The sequence below is a fragment of the Phocoena phocoena genome, chromosome 17, assembly GCF_963924675.1.
Source record: "Phocoena phocoena chromosome 17, mPhoPho1.1, whole genome shotgun sequence".
Taxonomy (NCBI): domain Eukaryota; kingdom Metazoa; phylum Chordata; class Mammalia; order Artiodactyla; family Phocoenidae; genus Phocoena; species Phocoena phocoena.
The window spans coordinates 76,388,404-76,408,366 of NC_089235.1; the positions used below are offsets into that span (position 1 = coordinate 76,388,404).

General features: G+C 45.4%; 1 protein-coding gene and 1 pseudogene across 1 annotated transcript in view; both read right to left on the bottom strand.

The window, feature by feature from the left end:
- Positions 1 to 19,963, bottom strand: part of FAM135B (family with sequence similarity 135 member B) — a 163,075-nt gene that overhangs the window by 85,531 nt on the left and 57,581 nt on the right. Inside the window, exon 3 of the mRNA XM_065895179.1 lies at positions 5,024 to 5,163. Coding sequence (XP_065751251.1) covers positions 5,024 to 5,163 — 140 coding nt within the window. The remainder of the gene's footprint in view (positions 1 to 5,023; positions 5,164 to 19,963) is intronic.
- On the bottom strand, positions 14,130 to 14,227 carry LOC136137390 (U6 spliceosomal RNA; annotated as a pseudogene).

The window sequence follows — 19,963 nt, forward strand, 5'->3', positions numbered from 1 at the left end:
TTAAGTACCTGTGTGACCTTGGGCCAATCAACCTCTCTACGTTTGTTTGTTTTTTGATCTGTAAAATGGGGGTGAAATGATTACACTTACCCCTTAGATCACTGCTATTGTGTGACTATGTAAGAAAACGCACATAAAGGGCTTAACACAGTGTGTGAACAAAGCCCATTCTCAACAAATATTAGTTATTATAGTTATTTCCAACTTACTATGGGCCTGACCACCTAAAGGACCCCTTTGTCCAATAACTCCACCCCCAGGCCTGCATACTGGTCACAAACACAGGCTTTGCGCTCAGACTGCCTGGGCTAGGGCTGGGCTGGGCTTAAGAATCTGCATTTTTAAAAAGTACTGCCAGGGGACGAGGACATGGTGCATCTAGGAATCATACCTTGAGAAATGCTTTTCTTTTTGGAGCCCATAAAAATGCAACCATCCCACTCCCTGGCATATATCCGGAAAAAACTCTTATTTGAAAAGATACATGCACCCCAATGTTCATAGCAGCACTATTCATGATAGCCAAGACATGGAAGCAACCTAAACGTCCATCGACAGGTGAATGGCTAAAGAAGATGTGGTACATATATACAATGGAACGTTACTCAGCCATAGAAAAGAATGAAATATTGCCATTTGCAGCAACATGGATGGATCTAGAGACGATCATGCTAAGTGAAGTAAGTCAGACAGAGAAAGACAAACACCGTAAGATATCACTTACATGTGGAATCTAAAATATGACTCAAGTGAATTTATTTATAAAACAGAAACAGACTCACAGACATAGAAAACAGACTTACAGTTACCAAAAGGGAAGGGGATGGAGGAGGGGTAAACTGAGAGTTTGGGATTAGCAGATGCAAACTACTATATATAAAATAGATAAACAACAAGGTCCTACTGTATAGTCCAGGGAACTATATTCAATCTCCTGTAATAAATCATAATGGTAAGGAGTATGAAAAAGAATATATATATATAACTGAATCACTTTGCTGTACACTAGAAATTAACACAACATTGTAAATCAATTATACTTCAATTAAAAAATGCAACCTTGGGCTTCTCTGGTGGCGCAGTGGTTGAGAGGACTCCGCCTGCCGATGCAGGGGACGCGGGTTCGTGCCCCGGTCCGGGAAGATCCCACATGCCGTGGAGCGGCTGGACCCGTGAGCCATGGCCGCTGAGCCTGCGCATCCGGAGCCTGTGCTCCACAACGGGAGAGGCCACAACAGTGAGAGGCCCGCGTACCACAAGCAAAACAAAACAAACAAACAACAACAACAAAAAAACCCAGTGAACCTAACAGTGTACTGAATTGGTAGTACAACACCACCGAAAGGAATCATCTGAAGTGAGTTTAAAACACAGCGATTTGGGCTTCCCTGGTGGCGCAGTGGTTGAGAGTCCGTCTGCCAATGCAGGGGACGCGGGTTCGTGCCCCGGTCCGGAAAGATCCCACATGCCGTGGAGCGGCTGGGCGCGTGAGCCATGGCCGCTGAGCCTGCGCATCCGGAGCCTGTGCTCCGCAACGGGAGAGGCCACAACAGTGAGAGGCCCGCGTACCGCAAAAAAAAAAAAAAAAAAAAAAAAAAATGCAACCTTGTCCACAAAGATTATCTTCTGTAACACGTTCCTCTTCCTCTTCAGGACATTAAGCATCTCGTTGCTAATAACTGTATCTTCTCTGCCTTGTCTGCTGGGAAGCTCAGCACTGAATGTGTGGGCCAACATCTGCAAAGGTCCAGAACTATGCGTGTGCATTCTGGTCTGTTACATTGAACGCAGGCTTTAGCTCCCTTTTGTGTTTTTCCTCTACTTTGGCTCACTCTATTGCTATTTTTACCCTTTTACTATTCTGTGTATTTTGTCAGCCTTCCCAAATCTTCTGGGGGGGTGTTATACAAAGTGTATATAAATAACATACCTATCCTACTCCACACTCCCTGATTCTTTGCAACTTTTATGAAAACATTTGTGCCTTAAGCTGTGATTAGTTCTGTCCATGGTCATCTCTTACATTTACTTGGGCACTAACTGTGTGGGCTGAATCTTCTCCATGTCTGCACTTCCCATAGCACAGGAAACGGTACGCTCGATGTGTTGGCATTGTATATGCCTGCCACTCACATTGATGGCTACGTACATGCGAGACCGTGAGCTCTGGCCAGCTGGCTATACGGTGTTTTGGCTGCCATAAACAGGTATTCACTAGAGCTAATGCATGCATTCCAGAGATATGCCTTTTATGAACTTATCCAATTAACTTTCATTGTCACTGATTTGGATGTAATGATTAATGATAACGTTGTTTGCTGCCATATGGATTACACCCAACACAATAATAAATTATTAGCTTGTAGAGATAAGTGATTTTATATGCAGAAGAAAACAATATGTACCGTATGAACAAAGTCTTGTACAAAATATGTACAAGACTACAACCCATGCTGGCAAACACACTGCCTGTTCAACCTCTGAACTATGGCTGTTGCAAACTCGCGTGAGGCTAAACTTGAGTGCTGGGAAACATTAACCTTGAAAAGCTTTAAACCGTTAGGGGCAGGAGGAAGAGTCTGATGGAATTAAGATGCAATAATGACCAAGAGATCTGAGTAATGTCCAAACCCAGCCTCCAGTCACAACCATTCTCCCCAGGAAGGTCTTTGAGATCAACGTGCCAAAGGACAACGGCCCGTGAGAAATCAAGTGACTTTCTCTTAGTAGAATTCCGGCAAGCTGAGCTTGTGCATGAAGCCCAACTGGGAGTCCCTTAACCCTCAAAACCAGCTCCAGTGTCTTTTCCTAAACTACCCGTGTCCACCAGAGTCCAGTAAAGAAGTAGACGATGCACTCAGTTCATTAAGAGTTGATTTACGAAGGTGTGGGGGGAACTCAGGGAAAGCAACCAATGCTGATGGCTGGGTACCTCGAGGTCAGTCACTGCAGGACTCCTCAGCACCTCCTCATTCCTCGGGGAGCTCTCCTGTCTGCCACTTCCCCTCCAGGAAGCAGTCGCCATCTCGTGTGAAGGTTGTGTTGAAGCTGAGCTCTTGGAAATCTGAGTATCCATCAGGAGGCAGCATCAAGCCTCGCACAGTGAGCCTGCCATGAGTTCTCTTCCACTTTGGGCCCAGCTGTAGTTTCACAGGACCTCCAACAGGGGTGAAAACTCCTGCTCTTATTACCTTTGTGAGTGTATCTCATGGATGAGTGAGCTGAGCGAGAAGCAGTGGGAAGGCTCAGCGACAGAATATATAGGATGTATTTATTTGATTGCATGGTGATGTATTGATCTCATGTTAAAACGTAAGCTCTCAGACACCAGGGGTATCTTCTTGTTCATGATTTTCACCTCTAGCCCACAGTAGGTGCTCAACAGATCTTTGATGAATGGATGCATTCATAAATGAAGAATCAGTGACAGCTTTTCACGTGTAGCCACACGGGAACTCGTCACTACCTCAAGCATAAAAGATGTGAACAAAAAGCCATGGGAGGCACTTCCCTGGTGGTCCAGTGGTTAAGACTCCATGCTCCCAATGCAGGGGGCCTGGGTTCGATCCCTGGTCAGGGAACTAGATCTCGCATGCCGCAACTAAAAGATCCTGCATGCCGCAACTAAAGATCCCGTGCGTGGCAACAAAGATCCCGGATGCTGCAGCTAAGACCTGGCTCAGCCAAATAAATAAATAAACATATTTTTTTAAAAAGTCAACCGAATACAAAACTTTAAAAAAAACAAAAAGCCATAGGACATGAGAGGAGTATCAGATGGCCAGCAGAAGTCGTTATGCATGCTATAATGCCTGTAGGGGATGCCTATAGGGGACACATCTCTGATTAGGCTCTCCTAAAGTAGGAGTATACTTCCACATCTTTAAAGATACTCTAGCAGGGAATGACCAGCTGGCATGCGGTAATGGGTATTCGAGGTGGGGCTGGGGGGAGTGAGAAAAACGGTTTAGACTTCAGATATTCTTTTGAAACATCTGATTTTTTTTAAAGGTACAAGTGATTTTTTTATTTTTTGAATGTTTTTGGAGTATAGTTGATTTACAATGTTGTGTTAGTTTCAGGTGTACAGCAAAGTGAATCAGTTATACATATACATATAGCCACTCTTTTTTAGATTCTCTTCCCATATAGGTCATTACAGAGTATTGACTAGAGTTCCCTGTGCTATACAAGTAGGTCCTTATTAGTTACCTAACTAATATATAGTAGTGTGTATATGTCAATCCTAACATCCCAATTTGTCCCTCCCTCCCCCTTCCCCCCAGTAACCATAAATTTTGAAACATCTGATGTTAATATCAGGTTACTATCAGATGTTAATCTCATAAATAGGAAATGTTCAATCAACTTGCTCCAAGGCCTCTGGGCCTTGACTCATGCTGTTTCCCCCTGTACGGGATGCCCTTCTTCTTTCTTAGTCTGATGGACTCTCAGTCCCAGCAACTCAAAGCCAGCCCCTTTGTGAAGCCGTTGATGTCCTCCCACAGAGCTCGTCTCCAACCTTGGTGCCCCTGTTCTTCTGCACGTGCAGCCAGCACAGTGCATTTCAGCTACCAGGGCCTGTTTGTATATCTGTTTCTCTGATGGAGCACCCATCGTCTGAGGGATCAGCCCTGCTGCCTTCTTCAGCTTTGCCCATCATCCAAGGGCCCGCCCAAAGCCCTGCACAAAGCAGATGCTCAGCAAACACCTGCCGATTGCCCTGTTGACAGAGGCCCAGAAAGACAAGCAAATGGGCGAAGGAGGAATGAGTAAGACAGTCAGCAAGTCAGTCAATGGGACCCGCTTGGAACATGAAACAAGCAAGTATACGAAGGAAAGCATGAGTACAAAATGGAATAAATCAGGAAGTGCAGGAATGCTCTGAAATCCCCAGTCCCAATCTGTCAGATTTCAGAGCAAATGTACAACGTCTCCTTCACGTCCCACTCTCCTAGCACTGGATACAAAAGGCACAGGAGGGAACGGCCATTCGTGGCTGGTGGAAGATTCCACGACTTACCCTTTCACCATCTAAGAGCAAATGAGCTCGGAAGATCACGGCATCGTTGATGGGCACCTCTTCGTTCCTGTATAAGATCTGAAAGACTCGGCTGTGCACAGTGCTCTCGTGGACACAGGCTGAGTGCAGGCTGCCGCTGTCTGCAAAACAAGAACCGGTAGCAGCTCATGACTCCCATCCTGCCCTGGATCTGCGGCCTCCTTGGGGGTCAGTCCAGCTCAAGGAAAACAATGGCCCCAAACTGCATTCCAATTCCCAAAGACCAAAAGCCACAGAAGAATGCGATTCCATCACACAAGATTTATGGTCACTGAATCGGGATGGCATCTCAGAAAGAACCTTCTTCAGTCCTTTATAAGTCATAGGATCTTGGCTAAATCACTTGCCGTGCAGTGGGCAGTGTTCCTTGGCTGGAAATTAGTACCTGCTAAATTCTTTACCTGCTCACATAACCCCTCCTTCATAAACCCTTCCATAATCCCCCTCTCCTGAAAATAATGAGCAGAAAAGCAGAGAGAGATAAACAGAAATTGGTCTTCTACAAGGATATCCTAGCGTCCACAGAATCTCTCTCCCCTGAAAGTGTTGTTCGCACAGCACGTAGGATATGATGCTCTGTCTTGAGTTTTAGATAAATGTGCTAATTCTAATTACATTAGATATCCAGTTTTTTAAGGAACTTGCTCAATCCCATGTCTTCCAGTGCATTCTAAATGTACCTTAATCCCTAAACATTGTCTCAAAGTTAAGTTGAATTTCAAAAAGATAAACCTACTCAAGGAGGTTAAGAGATCTTCCTGCATCCACTGAGCAGGGTTACTATGAAGAGAAAATGGGTGAATTCTTCCAAATCACTTAACACACGAACTGCAGAGTTGGAAAAAAATAGAAATCTTCTAAAAGAAATAATGGTACTATTTATATAATATAAAGCAAAGATAACTCATTCATAATAATGGCCAAGTGGTATTTCACAGCTTCCAAAGTGCTTTTCAAATGTGTTTCTTTCCTTAATCCTCACAGAAAATTGCTAGGGTAAGTTTTCACCACAGATGAAGAGACCAAGCCTCAAAGAAGGGGAGGGAGGTGTCATGACAGTCGCTATATGAGGAGGCGTTGTGTGGATTCATCCTCACATCCACCTACTTAACAACTGAGAAAAGATGTCTTGGGTAAATGAACAAAATGCACCCATTTCCTAGCAAAAGACAGGTATGCTATGAAGCTCTACTGAAAAACGGAAACACTGTGATTGCAAAGGGAAGCAAGAAATTTTTTAAAAAAGCCCAACCAGCAAAGGAAAACGGTTTGAGTGCCTTGTGCAGTGTCCCCAGCTGGCTGGAACAGTCCCTTGGAAACAGGGACAAAGGGTTACTGTCACCTCCCCATGCACAGTGACACTTAACACCTGCATTGTAGCTTCAGAGTAGGGAAAAAGAAATGTAAAATCCCAGGTCTCTCCAAGGCCGCGCAGATGTTCACGCTCCAATTTGCACTTCACCATGAAGGACATAAAATTTCTGGCCTGACACAGCCCTATTGAGACCTGTTGGATTCAAATTGATGTGGCTTTTCAACAGAATCGATCCTTGCGTGCAAATGTCCTTCTGTTCTTACTTGCTGCACCAGCCCTTTTTCTATCACTGTCAAGGCCTGGTTGATCTATAAGCCAGACCGACGACGTGGCAGAGGGTGGATGGGGTAAATACTCTGAAGGTCAGAGCAACACGGAGCCGTCTAGGACCTGGAGGGGCAGCCAGAAAAACAGTTCAATCACTTGCCTTCTTGGGCAAGTGACATCACTCCTTGTAACGGCAGCCTTTCCACGTGAAAAACGGGCATCTCCACACACTGACCTTCTGGGATCAGCGTAGACAGAAGAGGATAAAATAAATCAAGATCTGAAGAGCAAGCATGTCCTAGGCATGCAAAATGCAGTAGGATGACTTTTCCATTGTGTTTCGAGAAAGGTCGTAGCACTTTCTGCTGAATACATTTCCACCAGCTACATCTATGGGAGACTGAGCTCCTCTGGTCTATGAGCAGACTGACGAACTAGATCACAGGACTCAGCAGTATTTACAGAAGATCGCGGCATCCCAAGGTGCCTCATTAGGCCCAGGATACGGCATTTCTGATGCCCCGTGAGACTTTCTGTGGTATTTTCTCATCACTAGTAAGTAGGGCACAAAACAGGTGCCTCCTTGCAAAGGAAGGTTCACTGATCACAAGACACCCTCTGGGGTTGTGGACATCACTGGGACAGCGCCTACCTGCTTTGCTCCCACTGGGATTCTCCCTTCTTCAACAATGACAGCCCACACTTGGACGCCTTGCTCATTATCCTGGCTCTCTTCCTGACATTCTGAAGGAAAGCTTCCTTTCTTCCCCTCAGCAAGGCCACTTCCTGAACTTTCTGACTGGCTCATTTGCAGGACCTTCCTTGGCAGACAGAGGGCGCTCGTTCACACCATGTTCTCCTCACCCTCTTATGCACCAGGTTCTGGACACCTAGAGGCGAGGGCAGTGCCTGCTCTCTCTACTCTGAAAGACCTTGCTCACACCTTGGGAGACTGCCGCTTCCTAGCAGTGGGGTAAGAAGCCACTTTTCTCTTTAGACTGTTTTGTTGTTGTTGTTGTTGAAATAACAAACTCATCTTTTTTTTTTTTTATCCTTTTGTAATGTTACATTGGTGAAAAGAACATGTCTTGGTATATCCCAAGTGTTACTTCAAATATTCTGACACTTTTTTTCTTAATGTTATTGGAGTCTGGTTGATTGACAATGCTGTGTTAGCATCGTATAGCAAAGTGATTCAGTCATATTTATATATACATTCCTTCTTTTTCAGATTCTTTTCCCATATAGGTTATTATAGAACCTTGAGTTCCTTGTGCTGTACTGCAGGTTCCCACTGGCTATCCACTCTCTATATAGTAGTGTGTGTAAATTAATCCCAAGCTCCTAATTTATCCCCCCCTTTGTTTCCCCTTTGGTAACCACAAGTTTTTGAAATCTGTGAGTCTGTTTCTGTTTTGTAAATAACTTCATTTATAGATTCCACATATGAGTGATATTATATATTTGTGTTTCCCTGTCTGACTTACTTCACTATTTACAATAGCCAAGTCACAGAAACAACCTAAATGTCCACTGACAGAGGAATGGATAAAGAAGATGTGGTGTATATATATATATATATATATATATATATATATATATATATATATATAATGAAATATTACTCAGCCATTAAAAAAGAATGAAATGATGCCATTTGCAGCAACATGGATAAGCCTCGAGATTATCTTTAGACTGTTTTTACTTATTGTTTGGAGACCAGACCAGTGGTCCAATGAGAAGGTGTAGATTTGTCTTCCTAAATATCTGTCTTCTTTTGTATGTGTCAGGGTTGATACCATGGATGAGTATCTTTAAGGAGAGTTAGAACTTTGAGGGAAAACAAGTCTGATGGAAAGAAGGTGGGAGGGGCAAGAGAAGGGGATAGAAGGAAGAGGAGGGCAGTAGAAAAAAGGGAGCAGAGCAGATGAGAGAGACACCACTTCAGTGGCTCCCATTGTCCAAACAGTTTAATCTGGAACTTCAGACCAGAAAGCAAGAGTAAAAAATTTTTAGGTTCTGCTGTTTCTTTCCCCCCAAATGACTGATACCAATACTTTGCATATCTTATGTGCCTCTAAATGCTTACAACTCAAGTTACCTTCCCTCTGCTGAGAGCCCCCTCCAGCCCCAGAGGGCTCTGTGAGCGCAGATTACAAAGCACAGGTGCTGCTTATCTGACATGGACCCTCTACCCCAGAGTCCAAGCCGGGGAGCTCTCAGGGGCATTGACTTGTAGACCGAATCTCACTCCCACTCTGGGAACACGGTCATGGCTCTGCCAGTACACAGGAGCTCCCCCAGAGAATCAGGTTTGCACTAAGCAGTCAAAACCCTGGGGGACCCCTTCCAGCCCTCCAGGCCTGAGGACGGCTGGGTGAGGTCTGGGCTATTTGAAAACAAAGATTCTAAGAAGCTATCACGGCATTTCTTCGAACCCAGGCCACATTTATATGGGAGAACCTTCCAAAACATGAGAGTTCATGGAAGTTGAAAAAGCCAGGTCAGATTATGAGCAACTCAAGGTCAGAACCTTGGAGTTTATATGGTTTAGAACAGGATCTCCTTCAGCAAAGCAAAAACAGGTGTCCTAGACTTGCCCCACTGCTTTCTGGCTATGTGGCCTTGGGCAGGACAGTAAATAGGAGCTTAAGTGAAGCAAGAGTCACGCCCAGCTTATTTTACGTGATGAACGTCAGACTCAGATGAGATGAGAACTAAAGAGGTGTATGTATAACTGTGAAATTCTCAAAACCCAAGCAGATTTCCTGGTAAGATAAAGAGGATAATGATGATGACTCTTTACACTAGATAACTGTCTGGCTATTTCTAGGAACAGGAAGGACAGGAAGTCACCTTGAAGCCAAGGTTTATTATTGTTTCTCACTGTTTCAAAGAGTAGGCAGAAGAAAAAAGCCACCTGAAGCAGATGTTCTGTTTTTCCAGAGAGTGGGCAGAATGACCTTCAGTATCACATAAGCTTTGTCGGGTTGGTAAGGCCGCTGCACACGCTCTGCCAGGGCAGACAGGTGTGGTGTGACCTTCTGCGATTCCATCAAGGCGGCTACCTTTCCTGGAGACCCTATCACAGGAGTACAGGTGGAACGGTCTGCTTCGAGAGAGGAGGAAATTCTGGGAGCAAAAGAGACCAAGATCTTGATGACCTTTTCTGGAGTTTGGAAGTTGGGGAGGTCTGTTACACTGGGACAGACTTTTCCTGATGTAGGAGGTATTAACATACTGTGTGGATCAGGCATGGAAAGCTTGTTCCTGGAAGTAGAAGGACTTTGAAGAAAGATGGGGCCTGAAATGATGACTCTGGACATTGCCCACGGGCAAGGGGTTTGTAAGCAGAAGGCTGATTTTGTTACACGGTGACCTGAAAAGCTCTGTGGACCCATCTATCCTGGCACAAAGGCTGTGCTTTGTAGAGCAATGGCATTGGGGTTCCGAGGCTTGTGCCCACGAGGTCCGTAGGGATGCTTGTGGAAGCAAGTTCACCAGTGAGCGGACGAGCCTTCTCGGAACTCTAGAGAGTCACCTTCAACAGAGCACCGGCACGGCCACGAGAAGCCCAGAGCAAGGGACCAAGCAACCCAGTTTTCTCCTAGCCTGGCATTCAGAAAAGGACCCCGGGTCCACTGTGGAATCTCAGAGCTTCTTGGACAATATGAGATGGGGGAGGCATGCTGGCACGTCTGCCAACAGGGCATTTAGAGACACAAGCCCATTTGTGGAATATCCAAAGAGTTGTGAACATACTGGCACCTTCAATATTTGAAGCGTATCAGACGGATGATACGTCAATAAAGGGCTGCATTTTAGTTGTCACTTTTATTTTGCCATTTGAAAGAAAGCAGATGTTCTTCTTACTTTCTACTTGACCCTCTGTACGTGGAATATTAAATATTTTGTTTTAGTGCCCATAGAGATGAGCGTAAGCCTTAACCATACCTCCAGATTAATATGTTTCTATGTGTTTTGCTATAAAATATATTAATTCATTAAATTCTTATGAATCACCTGCTATGCATCAAGTCATAGTTTAAAAAGAACAAAACAAAACAGATTCAGTCATCAACAATCATAGGGTTCCTTCATAGAGAACAGACCTGTGGTTGCTAAGGGGGAGGGGGAGTGGGGAAGGGATGGAGTGGGGGTTTGCGACTGGCAGATGCAAACTACTGTATATAGAATGGATAACCAGCAAGATGGATAAACAACAGGATGGATAAACAACAAGATGGATAAACAACAAGGTCCTACTGTATGGCACAGGGAACTATGTTCAGTATCCTGTGATAAACCGTAATGGAAAAGAATACGAAAAAGAATGTATGTACGTATGTCTATATAGATACATACACACACACACACATATAAACTGAATCACTTTGCTGTACAGCAGAAATTAACACAACATTGTAAATCAACTCTACTTCAATAAAACAAAGTAAACGAAAATGAAACAAAACAAAAACAATCATAGGGTTCCTTGAAGGGTACTCCTGTCTGGAACATCTATCCATGGAGTAGGGATGAGAAGTCCCTTAATTGTTCACCTCCACAGACTTCTCCTCGTCTGAACGAATTTCTCAGCTTTCCAGATACACTGCATTATTTAAAACATCTTATATAAGCTACTTTAACAGTTTTAATGGAGGGAGCAAATCCTGTACAACAAACTGGGTTTGGGCACAGATGTTGTTACTTATAACTCTATGGTTTGAAAAAGTCACTTCTGGGCTTCCCTGGTGGCGCAGTGGTTGAGAGTCCGCCTGCCGATGCAGGGGAAATAGGTTCGTGCCCTGGTCCGGGAAGATCCCACATGCTGCGGAGGGGCTGGGCCCGTGAGCCATGGCCACTGAGCCCGCGCGTCCGGAGCCTGTGCTCCGCGACGGGAGAGGCCACAGCGGTGAGAGGCCCACGTACCGCAAAAAAAAAAAAAAAAGAAAAAGAAAAAGTCACTTCTCTGTAAAGATACAACAGACTCGAAACCGTCTGGCTCATTTCACGTTGCTCTACAAAAGCTAGCCCGGGATTGGTTCGTCTGAGTTCCAGGCACTTTATATTCTTTATCTCACTTGACCTTGGGTATGACAGTCTTCATTTCCCTCATGAGGGAACTCAGGATCATTGGGTTAAGTTACATCCTCAGCAACAAATGTATCAACAGTAGACGGTGACTCCAATCATGTGCTTCTTTTCATTCCTTCATCTCTGAGTCTGTTTACTCATTTATTATTTAACTAAACGACCCCGTGGACCATGTTAGACATAATACCAGTCACTGGTGACGGTACAGCAACGAGAAGGGCTATAGCCTGCAGTGTTTAGCGCAATACTTCCCAGCTTCTTTCTCTCCTCAGCGCACTCACAATACTCCATCACTTCTGTTTCACAGAAAAAGAACTGAAGTCCTAGCATGATGGAACAGCAGGCCTCGTGTATTATACTCACTCAAATACACACTGAATCAGTCAATTAATTAGTTATTAATGAAGGCAGGGATACAAAGGGATGATTTTTGGAAGGTTCCCTATGTTGGGGGGAAGCTCCAGTTCCCAGGACGTCTGACTCCTATCTTAGTCTGCAAGAAAACTCGAGTTACGAAGCAGAGACCGTGGCCTGGCAGAATTCATGCCTGCAGAAGGAGGGCAACTAAACCAAAGAACACAGGAAAGAGAAAAATACCCTTTAAATTCCTGAAAATGAACAAGGGCTGCTGATGTAATTTAGCCGTGAGCATCCTCCCATCAACACTGAGTGGCCTTAATTACTTAATTATAAACCCTTTTCACCTACCTATTAGAATGAGCCCAGTCAGGCTAGCACTTGATAACACTTTATTAGCCAATAATGTGCACTGCTATGTAATTTCAAAAGTAAAAGGCCAGAGGGCCGCCTCTAACACACTCCAGTCGCCCAAGACTTCCCCTGCTGGGCTTCCTTCCGATCGGTCCTAACCCCTGTGCAGTCTCAGGTATTTCCATTTGTATTCTAATTATAGAGTCCAGTCCATGGCCCTGCCCCTCACGCTTTTGTAATGACAAGAAATGGATTGGAGTTCAAAGACACGGATTTCCTCAGGGCTCTGCCATTTGTACACCACGCACCTGTGAACAAGGAACTTACCTGGTCTGAACCTGGGTTTCCGCCCCTGTGACCTGGGGATGGGAGTTCAAAGGTTGGGAGGGTTGAATGAGATGACCTAGGAGTGCACTGGGCACAGAGTCTAACATTTAACAGGTGGTCTCAGAGAAATGGCAGTGAATATACTGCTGGATGGAGAGAAGCGTACAGCTGATGTGACGATGAAACGTTATCCACGGTGGAATTCTAGCAGCTGCTAGCAGAACTCTCGAGGGAAGTGGAAAGGGAATCCTCAATTGTTTCTTGATCCTGGGAAGACAGCAGGCTTGGCACAGGGCAGTGGGCACTGCCTGGAAAGACAGTGTTTCAGGAATCTCCCTGTTTATAGCTGGGAGTCTTTCAGTGAGATGTTAACTCTCCCAGCCTTAGTTCGTTCACAGACAAAAATGGCAATAATGATTTGACTCACCAGGGTGGCAAGAAGAAGATTCCTTATTTTTTTGTTTGTTTGTTTTTCTTTGTTTTTCTTTTTTACACTGTATATCTGAGTTTTGTTTTTTTAACATCTTTATGGGAGTATAATTGCTTTACAGTGGTGTGTTAGTTTCTGCTCTATAACAAAGTGAATCAGCTCTACATATACATACATCCTCATATCCCCTCCCTCTTGCGTCTCCCTCCCTCCCACCCTCCCTATCCCACCCCTCTAGGTGGTCACAAAGCACCGAGCTGATCTCCCTGTGCTATGTGGCTGCTTCCCACTAGCCATCTATTTTACGTTTGGTAGTGTATATATGTCCATGCCACTCCCTCACTTCGTCCCAGCTTCCCCTTCCCGCTCCCCACCTGCCTGCTGATGGCAAGTAGCTACGTTCATGGTTTCCCTCTCCTCCCTGCTCCCCCTGGGATGGCTCCTCCTGCTCTTCCCACCTCTGTGTTGGAGACCTCCATCTACGTCTTGCTGTTTCCAAGACTTTATACGCCACTCACAAGCTGAGAACCCTCAAATGCCTGACGCCAGCTGCACCTTTGTCCTGAGTGGACCTGATCCCTCGCCCACTCGACATTACTCCTTTGATGTCAAATCCACACCATAAACTTACATACCCAATATAGAACCTTCGGTTGTGTCCCTCCCCCAATCTCTCTCTTTTTTTTTTTAATCAAGTACTTCTTGTTATTTTATTATTGGTAAATAATGGAAGAAAAATGGTCCTCATTTTTATATCACTTTTTTTTTACATCATTCTTACAGCACTCTTTTTTTTTTTGGCTAATTTTGTTGTTTAGTCTCCTGTTGCTTTTAGGTATTATAAATTTTTTTAACATCCTTATTGGAGTATAATTGCTCTACAATGGTGTGTTAGTTTCTGCTTTATAACAAAGTGAATAAAAAACATGGAATGCTTCCCGAATTTGCGTGTCATCCTGGCACAAGGGCCATGCTAATGTCATTCCAATTTTAGCATATGTGCTGCCAAAGCGAGCACCCTCCCCCAATCCCTCAACCACAGAGAGTAAAATACTTCCTGGTCATCTTCGATTCCTCTTTCTCCCTTACCCTCTCACCCAATCCATAAATCCTGTGGGTTTACGTTCAAAACGCGGTTCTGATGAATCCCTTCTGGGTCACTTCATAATCTTCTCTCCACAGAGCATATGGAAAACTTTATTTCTCCTTCTACTATGACTACTCTTTAGTCTATTCATATAAAATATAAAGCATACTTCATCACCGCCCTCCCCCCACTGCATTTAGCATAAAATCTACATTACCTACTACGGTCGAACTGGCCCTAAATGACCGGTTTGGAAGCTGTAGTCCAGGTGAGGGTTTAGCACAGAGCCAGGCCTTTTCCTGAAGTCTAGGTCAGGCAAATATTGACCAAACGCATGACTGACCAAGGCTCCAAGTGGTCCGATCACTGAGAATCTGGCAACGATGTTTAATAAACATTTGTGGAAGTGAACTGAATCTGGGCTCCAGCAGCCTGCCGCTCAGGGATCTGTTTGCTGCTATGTCCTCAAGATGACCCGGAATCCACACCTCTCCTGTTCCCTTACACACAGCCAGTGCTAAGTATGCCTGAAATATACAGCCTGGGGTTTTCTGAGAGGGGTATAAGCAAGGCTCCACCTTCTAATTCTGAAACCCATTCTGTTCAAAAGTCATCAGACCCAGCAAATGGGAGGCAAAGAGCCCTGTTTATGTGATTCAGACTTTCCCGAGCCATCTGCCTCGGCCATATGCTTCCCAAGGAGAACTAAGTATAGCACAATTGCAGCTAATCAAATCTTTGTAAGAGCTGCAGCATCCCCGCCCAGTTACGGGCCTGGCACGTTCCAAGGAGCACAGAGCCCTTCTCCAGCCCAAGGTGAACTTGGCCTTAATGGGAGACCACAGAATGTAGGGGGCAGTTGTGACTTGCTAGGAAAATATCAGGGAGTGCTGAGAGTAGGTGAGAACAGGTGGTCACTCTTTCTCTTCCACAGAGACGGAAGTCCCCCCCAGAAGATCAGCCCCGTGGCCATGGCCGAGCCAAGACTGACCAGTCCAGAGAGAGAGCTGTGCCCCAGGCCCCAACTCTCTCCAAGAGCTGAGCACACCACTGTCTCCTCCCCAAGCCGTGAATGAGTGGAGCTCCCCCCGGTCAAGGCCATTCTCACCTGGACTCTCCTCCAATGCCTCACCTTCCTCTATTACACCCCTGTCTGTTAGGACACATACCCCAAATGGTTAGCACACGTACCCACCAATCAGAATGCGTACCAAGCACAGTGACGAGCCGTGTCCTGGAGGCCATCTGCTGTGCCAGACGCAAATCCTTTATTTATGGACTACAGGGTATGCGAGGGTTTGGGAGAGGGACCAGGTTAACTGGCCAGTGGAGGGGCAGCTTAGGCATCTGAGGGCAGTGGCTACCCTGACAACCGCCCCTACCAGATGCATTGGCTGAACATCGCCCCTCGGTAAAATGAACATGGTTTCTCCAAACCACGTGCAGGGCAGCCCAGCCTCTCTGCTGAGACCTATCCCTGCAGCTAGAGGGGTTTTTTTTTGCCCCTCAGAAGTCCCATGCTTTCATCTCACTCCTTCTCCCTCTAAACTCAGTGTCAGCCCAGAGGAACCTGAGCGCCTGTCCTCCAGGACATGGGTGGCCTTGCAGCCGCTACTTCCCCCTTCCCCGCATCAGCAGCTTGTCCTTCTGCTGTGCGTCTGTGCGTGGACCTGGAAACTACCCCAGGGCAGCTCTCCTCTCTCCAACACAAACCATCTCCGTCGCTAGATACCCCCAGGCTCTCAAAGCTGGTCTGCATGCCTTAGAGTCCTGGACTCTGATGGGTCACCCTGACTCAGACCTGGCAGTGGCTGAACCTAGTAATTGACCTTCAACTTCCCACACAGCAAATGCAGGACACAAGGGTGTCTACCCCATGCCCTGACCCAACCGAGATATTCCTTGATCTGAACTTCTTAACTCCAGCCTACAACTGGACCAGTCTCAGCACAGCTGGAGTGTTTGGCAACCACCCACTCACGTGGCGCTGACACCGCAGGGAGTAGGACCCTGAGGAATTGAGCTAGGATCTGCTCCCTCCCCATCTCCCTGGCCAACTTCACTCTCCCCTTCAGCAGCTTTCTCTGACAGTCGCAGCCTAGAGGGAATGTGGATCCTACACGTTCACTCAGCATTCGGAAGATGCTCCATTTCTGACTGTACCCCCCTCAACACACTTACACCCCATTCATCAAAAATATTGAGAATTCCAGGGTCCGTGATGGATCTGCGGACGTTGAGACAGTCCCTGTTCTTGAAGAAGGCCGTTATCATTCTCTTCCCATGAATAAATGTCATGATTTCCCCCAACAGTTTCACCTTTTGAATTGTGCACTTATAACCCATCACAGGTGATCCATGGGTGTTTGGTCAATTACAGAGATACGGCTAGATGGCGTGAGGAATGTCAGAGAACTGTTTAGACCACTGGGACTTGGGGGGAAGGGGCACTGCTAAGAGGTCTGGGTTAGTGTCTCAATCTTTCCCTATTACAAGGACGTGATGTTCATCACTTTGCTTTCTGTAAAATGCAGCTATAATCTCTAATTATGGTATTGTCATGAGTACCAAATTAGATCACAGGAAGCAATGTCTATGGTTCGCTAAAATGAACACTACTTTTCAATGTTCTAATTACTTTCTTAATTATTTGGGGGGGAGGGAGCTACTGGCTAATAGCGACTTCTACCATGTCGAATACAAGTTCATTTCTGATTTGAACTAACAGCTAATAAAACTAATACAGATTATGGTATTGATAATTTTCAGAGGTCCTAGCGTAGTGCTTGCCTGAAGTGGGTAATCTATGAATATTCTTTGAAGATTCTTTTTCCTGTGACCTTTTTCCCACTAAGCCTTCTTCTTCTCATTCACCATAGACCCAGCTTGTTTTGTCCCTTCTTCGGACATTCTCACAACGGCCCAGGCAGATCACTGCTCCCTCTTCTGACCCCAGGGCAGTCTGCAGCAGCTGGCTTAGAGCACCTGCCGTGTGCAGTTGCAGTTCTGCGTGACTCTCCTCTGAGCCCGCAGAATCCATCACTCACCACCGCATTCTAGCTTCTAGCAAGGAGCCTGGCGTAAAAGAACACAATTAATATTCTTTTAATGAATTGATAGCCTCATCCTCATCTCAAAAGCCTGTGTCTCCTTGCAAATGTCACCCCTTCATGGAGATTTTCCCGTTCATTGTAGTTACAAGTAGCCCAGGCTCTGAAATCAGCTCTGCATTCAAGTTCAGACTCTCCATTCACTCGTAATTTGTTTCTACGTTTTTTCATTTAGTCTTCTTAAAGAAAATGATTGAAGTATAGTATATAGTATATACTCCATTATAGGTTATTACAAGATAATGGGTATAATTCCTTTGTTTTATACAGCATAGTTTTGTTACTTATCTATTTATATAAAATAGTTTGTTAATCCCATACCCCTATCTTGCCCCTTCCCCCCTTCCCTCTCCCCTCTGGTAACTACCGGTTTATTTTCTGTACCTGTGAATCTGTTTCTGTTTTGCTGTATACATTTGTTTGTATTATTTTTTTTAGAGTCCACATAGAAGTGATATAGTACAGTATTTGCCTCTAACTACTTTCACTAAGCATAATATTTTCTAGGTTCATGGACATTGCTGCAAATGGCAGAATTTCATTGTTTTTATGGTGGAATAATATTCCATTTTATATATATGTATCTCACATTTTCTTCATCCATTCGTCTGTCCATGGACACTTGGGTTGTTGCCATATCTTGGCTATTGTAAAGAGTGTTGCTATGAACACTAGGGTGCGTGCATCTTTTCAAATTAGTGTTTTTGATTTTTCCACTTGCAAATTACTTATGCTTTTTGAGCCTAATGTCCTTCATGTGTAAACTAACCATAAAAACCTCTTCTTCTAAAGCGTTATCGTGAAAGTTAGATAAGACAGTGATTGGTGTTATTATTATTATTAACGGTGCGCTTTATCCATGTTCACACCTTTGTTGTGTGTATTCCACCTTCTGCTTTATTCAGCTCGGAATCACCTTATCCTCACCCACATGCCCACCCCCTCCCCCATCGTTCTACAAGCTACTTGAAAGCACAGACGATAGGATGGTCATTTGAGTGTCTTTCCTGTGACCTAGGTGAGTGCTTTGAATAAACCAGGTGCTCAATACTCTGGCAAAGTAATAGGTAGAGCATGAGCCTGGTTACCTCCAAAGGTAGACGGAGTCCTCATTGAGGAAGACAAATTGTCCTTTTTCATCTGAGCCACTGTTCTAAGTCTGAGAATCCACACATCCACGTGGGGACTACTAGCTAAAAGGAAATCACATAGTTCTGTGAACCCATTTCACAGATAGGAACTGGGAGGCTCAAGAAGATGGAGAATCCAGCCTAAGGGCAGAACTAGCAGTAGAACCCAGAATCCAGCCTCCAAGTCCAGGGCTCTTCCTCCTGCCCCTCAACGGCCTCCCTTGGTGCTCACTGGGGCACTGAAGGACTGTTTGCAAGGCTGTTGCAATGCCTTTGTGTCCAAGCAAATTCTATAAACAGCATCTGAAAGTTGCAGCAGCACCTGCCTGGGTGTCAGCCAAGGCTTGGCCAGTGGGCTCCAAGATCAATGCACACCTAGGCCTGTGTCCTCAGAATCAATTATTGCAGATTTAGATTCAATAACCAGATGGCCTCTTCTCTCAGGCTCATTTTTCTGCACGTCTCCACTTTGGCGCAGAGGTGATCGTGCAAACTTGCTGATGTGCACCACAGCCGCCATCACCCACCTGGCATGAGCTGGGGGGCAGGAGACGGGGACAGCTCTCCTTTCCGACATCCCGGCAGAGTCGGTCTCCCCCACTGCATGCTGGGCTGCCACGGTATCACATGCCTCGTGATCACACCTCATCTCATTTTTTTTTTTTTTTTTTGCGGTACGCAGGCCTCTCACTGCTGTGGCCTCTCCCGTTGCGGAACACAGGCTCCGGACGCCCAGGCTCAGCGGCCATGGCTCACGGGCCCAGCCGCTCCACGGAATGTGGGACCTTCCCGGACCAGTGCACGAACCCGTGTCTCCTGCATCGGCAGGCGGACTCTCAACCACTGCGCCACCAGGGAAGGCCCTTCTCATTATTTAATGTCTGTTTGAGTTTCCTGGGGTTCAGTCATGTAGTTCATCTCAGCAGCCATATGACTGGGGCTGAGAAAAAGTAAACTTTTAATGACTGTAATGATTTTCCCTTCTTTATTTTACGTATTTAACTTCTCCTAAACTAGATCCTTCCCAATGGCGCTTTTTTTTTAACATATTTATTGGAGTATAATTGCTTTACAATGGTGTGTTAGTTTCTGCTTTATAACAAAGTGAATCAGCTATACATATACACATATCCCCATATCCCCTCCCTCTTGCGTCTCCCTCCCACCCTCCCTATCCCACCCCTCTAGGTGGTCACAAAGCACCGAGCTGATCTCCCTGTGCTATTCGGTTACTTCCCACTAGCTATCTATTTTACATTTGGTAGTGTATAGATGTCCATGCCACTCCATCACTTCATCCCAGCTTCCACTTCTGCTTCCCCTTCCCCCTCCCCATGTCCTCAAGTCCATTCTCTACATCTGCATCTTTATTCCTGTCCTGCCCCTACGTTCTTCAGAACCTTTTTTTTTTTAGATTCCATATATAT